Here is an 11,928-nt window from a genome sequence, read left to right on the forward strand (position 1 = left end):
CAAATATGTTATGATTTAACCATTAATTAGTTTACATACCTATTTATATCTTGTTCAGACTTGATATCATGACTATTATAAAAATATATACTAGATCATTTTTTTACGGAGCCAGTATTTAATTTTTTAATTACAGTTGTAATTATTTACTCTTTTATTGTTTTCTCGGGAATATAGGGCACCTATTTAGAGTCCTATCCCGATCAAATTGCCGTCCCATCGGACTATGAGGGTAAAGGAATAATGAGTGCACTTGTCTCTGCGCAAATGCTTGTGCACTATAATATGTTCTGCACAGTTGGCTAATCTCCTAATAAGAGAAAAGCCGCCGTAGCAGATATTCGGCTAGGACAACATCATAATTATCATCCCGATCAATGTGTTCTGCTTGAAAACTTTTTCATTAGATTTGTTGAGGTTCATATTATGTTTGCTTGTCATATCAAAAGAGACTGTTCAAGTAACCTGCTATGCAAATTTGTACTTACACTCAATACAATTTATTATTGCCCTCTATTTAATAGCTTTGTTGACAAGAATAATTTCCTATTTATACAATAGAACTTGAAGTAGGAATGTATTAAAATCGTTTGATTTCAATAAGGTTCCCATTGATGGGTGGACACACTCTATAGATTAACTTAATAATTAAAACTAGGGTTTATCTTTTTTACGTATTTAAAAAAATTGGCTATCTTTCAGTACTAAACGCGGTTTAACAACATTATTTGTGTATCATAAACAAAACAATTAGGTTTCGTCGCTAAACTGTCACGTGGTAACAGGGGGGATAAAGCAAAGTACACGTAACCTGTAACGTAACGTATAAGGAGTTAAGAAGCACACACAATACAACCTTGAACTTTAAATACAATGATAATGTACGCACTTCCCGATGATATTAGTGACAGCGTAACGGCGAGCTTACTACCATTGTGCCAACTGATGTCATAACTCGCCATTGTTCACAAACATGACCAGTGTGGTCCGAGCCTAAATTGGGATGTAGTGACTAATGGCCCTGTACTAGAATTGTTTGGGCCGATGTTATGAAGCTAATTTAATTTAAAATGTGTTGATCAAAAAAGTGCAAATTGCTACCTTTTTTGTCTGAAAAAGATTTAAAAGCTCAAGTAAGGTAAAATACAAACCTTTCAAAACTATAACTTGGGCATCAGAATTATTTTTGTTTTCTACTTAAAATACCTGTATGATTTCAGTCATATAGGTACATATTGGGATAAAAAATAGATCAACCAAAAAGTAGAATAAAAAGTTCTAGCCAATCAAATTTAGTACCGTAACTGCAATAAAAATGTAACCTATAATTTACAAGACACCGAGATAGGTATACTTAATTGTAATCAAATATTCAACATCAAAATTATCGCGTTTTTGTCATAGTCATATTTACATATGCCGAACACTGTTCGCAAAAAAACAATGTAAGTATCTGAATTGTTATTGGATCAAATTGCTAGTTCGGAGCAAAAAATTTTATCACATTTGTCTTATGGTGACTTTTATGAACCGGACTTTAGCTAGAACATTCGTTAGGTATTGCGCAATCCTGTGAGCTGCACTTTATCTTCTGATCGAGCTGGTGACTCTTCGAATGTCAATAGGAGTGTGGGACGCGCTGGCATGCTAAGCTATCGATCACTGTAGATCAGCTGGAAGTATAGAACAGGGAAGTATCTATATAATAGCAAGTACAAAGAGTACCAGTATATACTTACAGAGACGAAGTATATACTTAAGTATAAATAAATTACAAGCAGACAATTAGACTGAATCAGTCAATTAATTGCATCATTCAACTGAAATAATTTACTTTGTATAATGGTAGATACCAACTTTTGATTTTTGATTTTTTTTTGTTCGCGCATGATGTCCCACTATTGGGCAAAGTTCTTCCCATCACGCCTCTCCACTTACGATCTTTCGACCGAGTCGAAGTACCTTTTTTAATGAAATCTAGTAGATGTCAACATTGTTATTTGAAGCAAGAAAAATAGGCAAGTGATCTATAGCAGGTAACACTAAACACAATAATCAACCAAGTAGACTAATACCAAATGTAACGCTACTGAACTAAAATAACGAAGTCACTTCACACGTAGCTGCTAAACGTATAATATCCGTGAGAACGATCTACTGGACACGATTTTTTACAAGACCATCAAAGTAGTGTGTCACTCATCCTCCGAGCCTTTTCCCAATCATGTTGGGGTCGGCTTCCAGTCTAACCGGATTCAGCTGAGTACCAGGGCTTTACGAGAAGCGACTGCCTATCTGACCTCCTCAACCCAGTTACCTGGGCAACCCGATACCCCTTGGTTAGACTGGTGTCAGACTTACTGGCTTCTGACTACCCGTAACGACTGTCAAGGATGTTCAATGACAGCCGGGACCTACAGTTTAACGTGCCATCCGAAACACAGCCAATGGTGTCTAAGAATACTTAGAAAGTACATACAAACTTAGAAAAGTTGCATTGGTACTTGCCTGACCTGGGATCGAACCCGCGCCCTCATACTTGAGAGGTTGGTCCTTTACCCACTAGGCCACCACGACTTAAAGTAGTGTAAAGTAAAGTAGTGTGTCACTGTTACACGGATTTGTGAAGGACCTAAAAAGCCTTTATTACTTGCAATCTATAACTTAAATGTTATTAATTATTGCATACTGTTCTCTATTATTTCTATTTCTAGGATAAACATTATGTAGTTAACCAACCCCTTGGGTTACTGGCATAATTTTCCTGCCTAAAACTGTCACTAACGAGTTACAAAAACCATACAATAATAAGTTCATAATGTAATATTTTCTGCTCAAAAGAATCCTAGATATTTTTTTTTAAAGAGCGAAAGCAATAAGTAAAAACCGATTAATTTAGCAATATCTATCAATATGTAAGCAGTAGCTCTGTTGGTCTGTTCACGTCTTCGAGCTGTGGGCCAACAGTTGAACAATGCATGTTTACTAAAATAGCCCAATCCCTCGACTCGGTAGCCATGTTCGGAATAATGATGCACTCACACACGCACATCATCAGTCTTACAAAATAACTTATGGAATGCGCACACGTAAATATTTCAAGATAAAATAAAACATTTGGTATAATTCGAACATAAGTGGGTCCTTGTTATGTATTCTTGGAATAGATTTGCGACTTCGTTATTTAATTTTTATTTTATTTTTTCCTGTTTCGTAATTTTTATCCCGCCATTTAATGCTGAAGGAATATATGGGCGACATCTAATCAAATAAACAAAACCTATACGAATGTAAAATTAAAATAAAAAAACTGTAAATTAATAACAGAGTTTAGTAACTCCATAACATTCATTAATACTTTCTATAATTATGCATCTTATTTTGTTTACTGTGTTATTCCAAGAATTAGCATGTATTGCTTAAAATCGATTTATTTCAAAAGATAATTTTAAACAAAGTCTGTATCTAACAATGTCTGTGTAGCTGATGCTCAAAATCTGAAACTTTTTCACCATAATGAGTCCTGTAAAGTTCTAAAGTTGTAACACAAACGTAAACCTGGTATATTTCTATAAATACTATGTTATAAATAGTAATCTCTGTAAATGCTATTTTTGTGTCAATCTAAAAATATATTCTAATTTTCTAATTCAATAAAAAAGTTTTTTCGCTCCTTAAAATAAATACCGATCCTTAGACTAACTTTAAGTTACAAAAGACTGAGTAAGTTTAGCTAACCATTTTCTTTTAGATGTGGTAAAAAAGTGTTGAGTTTTAGTCAGTTTCTAGATCAAGTTTTGATTAGGTACGTAAATAGTAGACAGTTTCTTTTTAAGTTAGGAATCTATAAGCACTAGGAATCTATGTATATAGCAGCAACACATGAACATTGACAGTAAGATACACGTGACATGAATTTATTACATTTAAACTAAGTATTTATTTTTTAAAGTAGATTATTTTTGCATCACGATCATTCGTAAACTATACGGGTCTGCAAAATTAATTAATATACACAATATTTTCTAATAATACTTTTTAGTTAATTAAATCTGAAAAAGTTTGTCACAAGCTTTCTATACATATACCTATTGCATTACATACTAGCCCAGCATGTAATATAGACAGACTACGCACGACGTAATATTACCGACGCACATCAAATAATGTTCAACATTATATCATTTTATCATAATCACAAACACCAACAATAGGTGCCGCAAAAGGATTGAATGTGTATCATATAAATAAATAAGTGATATTCGCCTAAATTTAGACAAATAATCGGCTTGTCGCGATTAAAGCTGTGACAATATTATGCAACAATGCACCGTGTAATTAGCCTACACAATGGAGTGTGTCCATCCAGTAGATTCGTCTGTCCGTATCGGCTTACGTGATACTATTTAATGAGCAGTAATCTCATTTGCGAAGCTCTGGATTTCCGATAATGACGCAATACGGTATACATAGATTGCCTTTGAGTTTAGACTTTTTGGTGCGTCATGTATATGATAGGTGGTCGAGAAGGAAATTATTTGTTTGTTATGTTGCAGAAGTTATATGACGGTGGATGGGTGTATTGATAGAATACCGAATTGGACAGATATGGTTAACAGATTAACAGCTGATTCGAAAGCCGCAATAAAGTAATATCTTAACAGAACTATACAATTGAGAGGTTATCGGTTAAGAAGATGTACTGTGACTTGATAGATTTAAACGATAGTATTTAGAGGTTAAATATTGCCAAGATTATATCTTTTTACTAACTATATAAAAAAAAATGTATTTTTTATATCTTAAGATTCTTTATGTCCGGGTTGCATTTAAAAACTTCGCTATTGTACTATATTAACTTACCAAACTGTTATAAAATAAACAATTGACGTTATATGAAATAACTCAGCTATTATTAGCATAGGCGACAGTTTCGGTTAAAATTAGTCTGTCACCGCCACGTATGATTTTGAAAGCAAACATTTCAATTATTACGTAATAATAAGCTTCCACTAATCCGTATATTGTGTGTTGGGAAAACTTTCCGAGCCCGTGACACACGTCCATATCCTTTCTATAAATAAATATATCAAACTAGCTGGTCTGTATTGGCGTTTACATATTAGGACGGAGAGTTAATGCCTAATTAAAATGAAAACTTCAAGAGTCTTTCGAAAGTAATTCAATTCACTGCGGATTTCAATAATTGATCCTTCCGTTATTTTGAGATTAGAGATTGAATTTTAACATAATTTCTATGAAGCTAATGTCAAAATTCCATTTCCGATCTCAAAATGAAATAGGTTATTAAAATCCGCAGTTAGTGGTAATTTAATTAATATTTCTCAAGAACGTGACACAGTATCATGAGTCTATGTGGCGTGTTTTTTAGGCAATAAAAATGCTTAAGACTTGTAGACAAACTATGGAACCTGATCGTGACGTCACGGGCATCGTGCCGAACACGCGGCTAGCATACCCCACAAGACTTGAAACGTGCTCGCCATGCTTTTACGTTCAGATAAAACGAAATAAAGAAATCATCATGGGTTTATGGTTATGTAAGATAAACACCTTCAAGTATTTGAACGGTTACTTAATTGGAAAGAACAATGTACGTAGTAGTAAGTGCGTATTTAGTAGGTAATAAGTAAGTGTCTTCGGAACAATCCAGTGTAACATTGATACTAACAAGCAGACAGATGCTCAGGTTACAGCCACTACGATCATAACAAAAGGTTATTATCAGACGCAAAAGCAACAAACAACACTAAAATACATTTTGAACGAATCATAACAAAACTGTGACGATGCATACTTACATATTGTTGTTGTTTAAGGATTACATACAATGATTATTGTGTGGTTGTGTAGCTGCTAGAGCAAGTCATTTTATTTAGTCGACCTGTATGTTACTAGGTATGTTATGAAGTGTAAGGTCATGAAAATTGGCTGGAAGTAGTTCTGTTAATGTAGAACTGATTTAAACTGAAGTTTCATGGTTGGACAGCAATCATAGCTGTATTTGGACTCTTTAAAAAAGCATCTTGTAATGATTTTTACGCGCATTTATAAAAGCGTGTTCTAGAGATTTTTTTTTCTTAATATTGTTCATTCGTACTTTTTTTCCAATCACGTCTTCAAATTATAAATTTAAAATTCCGATTAAAAAAAGCATTCGAAAAAGGTTTGTTGAAAACAGCCAGTCCTCACGACCCTAATCACCTGTTGTAGTCACAAGTACTGGCAAGTTGGCGTGCCATCGGGAATCGAGACAAATAGGTTCAATTAGAAATTAATTAAATCGATCTCGTGCAGCGACGGCTCACGTGCTGAACTTTGAGTGCTGTGATACTTGTCTTGAGAAAAAGCACGTGGCTTACACAACGGAGCCTACGTCATGACCTAAATACGACGCGATTTGTGAACTGATTTATTTATTACTTTAGTAAAGCTGTAACCAATCTTTAATTATGTTTTACTGTTTTAACAACTGCAACACAATAATACCTTAATATGGTCATTTTTTATTTTCCATCATCTAAGATTTTCAAAATAATTTTGTTTATTTTTACGGAATAATAACTTATGTTAATAGATTGATAACTAAAACACATTTAAACATTGATCTATAAATACACAGAATGATACACTGATTGTACAGTAAGCCAATTAATAAGACGTGTTGCTAAAATAAGCAACGGCGTAGGTTTACTTATAAGTGGAAAGGTAAGTATATGTTCAAAGAAAACGGAATCCCAAACTACTGCTCGACGTAAATTACAGTAACATGAGACAGTCTAACTATAGCTTTAATTGATAAGTCAAAATGATACGAAGGACCTTGAAGATAGTACTTCTCTATACAAATATAGCAATAAATACTAATTATAGTAATTAAATACTTGAACTTAGCTAGGTTATCTAAAATTTTACTTCTTTTACAGACCACAAAATATCAGCTGTCCACAAATCAGGTTTATTAACATTTTATAAAGATGTTAAGTACTTCAAAATTTGTGTAGTGAGTACATAATTCCTTAATAGCTGGTCCCCGGGTCCTGAGGGATCACCCGGATTAAAATTAAACTACGTACTTTCTCAAATCCTAGCTAGACTACAAAATTATTAAATACACTATTATTAGACAAAGTCAGTCCAAATTTTAATATTAATAAAAAGTAGGTACCAATGACAGAGAGCAAATCCTTGCACAGATTTTTTACACGCTTTTTTCACTCATACAAAAAGTAGAGCAATATCTGATTAACCTGAAATGCTATTTCTCTGTAGCTTATGATATCAAATCAGCACAAAAGAGATATGTGTATTGAAGCGAATTTTGACCTCAACCTTTTTCACGACCTTATATATCTATATTTATTTCTATGTTACAAACACCAAGACAATGAAATAACTGTAAAATCGACCTATATTTGTCTACAATTTTATATGGTCACTGGATATGCATACATTGAAATGTTCTACTTTCATCTACTCTATTGACTAGAACATAATCAATATTGACGAAATAAATAGTATTGAACTGAACCTTAATTACACAATTAACTACAATCAAAGTCATAAATGAGACAAGTCGTTGTGCTTTAAGTATTAACACTATTAACATTTTATTTGTTAAGCCTTAAAGTAAATCGCCTACAACACTTAGATTTCTATTCACTGAAACCGACTAACTGTTGCTCTTAAAAGATACAAAGGCGTTAAGATTCTTTGTGACTTGTCAGAAGTCACTGTGATATCTTTGTTGATCGAATGGTAGGTATTCTGAACGCAGATTTTTTTTTAAATGTAAAGACAAGTTATAAATAACACTTTTACAAGTTTAACTTTGACAAGTAGGTACTCGTCTGACTTTAAGCTTTAAAACAAACTCTTCTAACTTCCTAAATAAGAAAACAATATATTGCATAAAATAACCACACAAATGACATTAAAAGGTATCCATGGCGACATCTCAGTGAAGGCGATGTATGGTAGGCATGCATCTACGTGTACCGGTGCATGAACAATTGGGCCTACCACTACGCATGCGCCAAAAACTCCATATAAACCTTGCCAGCCGCCCGCCCTCCAACAGTTCGCTACTCTCGACCTTACGAAGCGATCTAACGCGCCTAACTCAACAACAACTCTCGAAATACGAAAAAGTTTGCAAACACAACAACTGTTACAATTCGTTGTATCAACAAAATATAAAATATACTGCTGTGTTTTCTTCTGAACGGAAGTGATAACGTCGACCTTATGAAAAATAAGCTGGGAATCAACTTTTTGACGAGTGAGAAGTTCGTCGGCGATCTGCCGGTGAACGTAGCTGGACAACAGCGGACGCCGAAAACCAATTCGCGCCGCGAATCCGTGACTCCGAAGATAGTGGTCTGTCCACCAATCGAGGAGATGACGGAACCTATCTCTGCACCCCGTGGCGGCAGGCTGCTGAAGGCTCTCAGCAGTCGCCTCTCTCGCAGAGCCAACGACTCGGACTCCGTCGGTAGCTCGAGCAGCAACGACAGTGTATCTGGTGAAAATGGACGTACTGATGACCGATCTTCGTGCTCCGTCAGTGAATCCGGAAGTGATGGCTCTGACCGCCAGCGCCGACACCGCTCGACCGTTTCTCTTCGCCGAGTGTTCCAAAGCCTAAACCTTACATCGCGCTCTCAATCGTGCTCGCCTACGGAACGGTCTCGCCCGCCCAAGAAGCAGACACAACCGAAGAGGATCCTGCGGCCCCCAGTGACATACACATACGTGCGCGGCTTGTCCGGCCTGCCGACACAGAGAGTGCCGCGGCACACTGTGTGCTGCGCATCCATGGGCCTCAACCGATAAAGGAAGCAAACACTCGGGTCGGACACGGGCGGAGATTAAGACTGGTTAAGATTTATGAGTAGAATAAAGCGCTAGTGAGGCAAGTTCTTATCATATCAGTAGATAAATGCTGAAACCTGGGCGAGTAGCCGACGTAACGATGTCTTCATAGAGGACCAAGCGAGGGCGGCGCCGGGGGAGAAGCCTTGCCTCCGGCGCCGGTCGCCTCTGCAGCGCTCGCTGCGCGTGGAGCTGTGACTCGTTTAGTACTAGTTAAGGGACAATACATAAGACTGTGTACTGAATTGCAGCTAGCTGTCGGTCTGTTAAACATTACTAGTTGACACTTTTTCTAATATGTACACACTGGATATTGTCATTATTTGTAAACTGTACTGCACTCTAGAACACCAATCTAAATTACTTTAGACTAAACTCGATCGACTCACGATATATTCTGTACTTGTTTGAATCGCCACATATATGCATGCGTTTGACATCGTTTAAATAATAGTGTAGTCTCAGTAAGTAATGTTTGTACTGGTCTAATGAACGAGTTGTAATGTATGAACTTTTGATTTTGGTTAATCAAGCATAGTGCCTTTCCACCTTTGGAAATTAAGTAGATATAGATATACGGTATACTATTACTTTAAGAGCTGCGGTTAATACTATCAACGTGTGGTGTGCCGTATGGAATTTGAGTACGTTACTGCGTAATACCCCACATTTCATAGCGTAAATGTACATTTACTTAATCATCACTTGAAAATGTTTCGAATTTGTACCTATACATATAGATATACTATTTGTCTACTATTTGATCAGTAAACTCAGTTGATATTGCCGTATACTAAGTAGCTAGTTTAAATATTAAATCAATTAGATATAAGTAATTTTTATTGTCGACTAACATGAGTTTTCGTATTTAAATAAAAACTATGAGAAATAATGCCTGATTTTCAATTCAGCAAACTCACATAAACCCTGACTACACACATACTCAATACACACTTGAAATAAACATAATATAAATGGTGACCTTACCAGTACCCATATCCGCATATACTGAATATATCTCAAGGTTCTACTTAATACAAATTCAGAGGATGCAACAAACAACAGTATTCAATCGATATAAATCTCAAATTAAATACCCGATAGGAGATTATTTTCTTCATATTATCTTTGAATAAAAGAATTAATTAAATCATCATTTAGGAAAACCATTAGGAAGCTTATTACGGTGCCTTGAAAGTATTTAAGATGGAATGTCCACAAATTCAGAACAATCACAAACGAAAATACATTGGAGATTGGAACATCGCTAATCGTTTTGAAATAATAATGCTTTATGTTAATTTCGATGTTATTTAAACAATAGTGTGCTGTGTTAAGCTCATATATCAGAAAAACCCGCCAGTTTCCGTACATTATGGGAAATGTTTACAATACGTTCTTCCACTTAAAATACAGGGAAAAGAGAATTTATTTGAATATTCTTGATAATCTCAACTAGCCGTGATCAAATATGATGTTTAAAAAACACACGTTCTCCGAGTACCTATAAAAAGATTTGAGCAAAGCAGCTGTTGAGTAAAATTGCCCTTAAAAATAGTGGAGAAATACAATACAACAACTGTACTAGTCACAATTTCTGCCTTTGATCGATAACTTTCTTATATTTAAGACAAATTTTTATATGTTTAACTTTACCACAAAAAAAAACATCATAAATTAAAATTGTCATAATTTTCATTTTCACAATCATCAACACGTGCCCATTGCTTAAAAGGTTATGCATGTTTATTACTTATATGTTTTGTATATTTGATGTAATATACGTCCCAGGAAGGAAATCTCACATGTTTTCCCCAAATCATTATTACCAGGAAGAGATGAACCTTTAACATGTATACCTAATATGTTTGAAGTAGACACAACGAAAGTGTAAATATAGGCATTCACCCATCCTTCGCTTCATATTAAACATAATATGTTGTCTATCCATACCATAACTGTTCGTGGAAATTCTGTCACACTGACGGAAAACCACCAAACTATTTAAAAACTCTGTCTAAACAACATCCTTTTGTCTGATTGTATAAATGTAATTACAATAGCAGCTGATAATAGTTCCATATCAATAAGCTTTTATCATAATGGACAAAAAAGGAAACGTTGTACTTAAGCTCTAACTTCATTATTGAACTATAAAGACAGTATAAAATCAACCAATCAATCATATCTGACAAAGAACTGCGCTTCTGTCATACAAAAGTTGTCCTAAATGGTTGTTTTGAAGCTGTCATCGATCAAGGCGTGTGAGAGGCAGGGCAACATTTCATAATATAATAAACGTGGACTCATCCAACCGTTACAATATCATCATCACGTTTACAAACTAGCTGATACACCATATATTCGCCTACACACATTGAAAAACGCTAGCTTTGTCAGCAAGTCAGCACAAAGTGGACATGTTGGTCACCCGGAGCGGCCGCACATGACCGACGCCTACGCACCATGCAACACGTGATCACACAATAAAACTGCAGCCAAAAAAGATATGTAGTTTATTATCATTCAGATGCTGTTGAAAATCGGTCATTGGTAGGCATTGTTTATCTTGAAAAATATTGTAAAATTTTGGCAAAGAGAGAGAGGCTCAGACACCTCAGACATTACTTAAGTAACAGCTAAAAACAGCTCTTAAATTATTACCTACCCATCTTAAAATAGGCACGTCATTTAAGCTACTTTGTCCAACTACTTTAAGGTTGGTCAAATTAAGTGCTAACTAAGCTTCGAAATTATCCTGCTACCGAACTGACTGCAGCTAACTATATAAAGAAGCACATCATGACATTGTCATGACATTCTTGTCAAAAATAAACCTCAATTTCATATTTATAGCCATTAAAATTGCATTACCGTTCAAGGAAAATAATGGTTTAAAATTACCTTAAAACATTCGTGACTATCAACGATATAAAAAATCGCAATGCAGTCAAAAGTGCCATTAGCAATTTATAGACTGGAATATATCGGGCTGGTAGTCGGCACAGGTTTATATTAAGCTAGAGTTGGGCA

The 11,928-nt window shown here is 35.2% G+C and overlaps 1 protein-coding gene across 1 annotated transcript; it reads left to right on the forward strand.

The window, feature by feature from the left end:
• Positions 1–8,136: 8,136 nt before the first annotated feature.
• On the forward strand, positions 8,137–9,763 carry LOC124635226. The gene has a single exon (XM_047171063.1). The coding sequence runs from the start codon at positions 8,269–8,271 to the stop codon at positions 8,854–8,856; it is 588 nt and encodes a 195-aa protein (XP_047027019.1). The 5' UTR covers positions 8,137–8,268; the 3' UTR covers positions 8,857–9,763.
• The last annotated feature ends 2,165 nt before the right edge of the window (positions 9,764–11,928 follow it).

The sequence above is a fragment of the Helicoverpa zea genome, chromosome 12, assembly GCF_022581195.2.
Source record: "Helicoverpa zea isolate HzStark_Cry1AcR chromosome 12, ilHelZeax1.1, whole genome shotgun sequence".
Classification (NCBI taxonomy): Eukaryota; Metazoa; Arthropoda; class Insecta; order Lepidoptera; family Noctuidae; genus Helicoverpa; species Helicoverpa zea.

Excerpts from the sequence above, each read along its gene's own strand:
- LOC124635226 (XM_047171063.1), top strand. The coding sequence starts at position 8,269 with ATGAAAAATAAGCTGGGAATCAACTTTTTGACGAGTGAGAAGTTCGTC.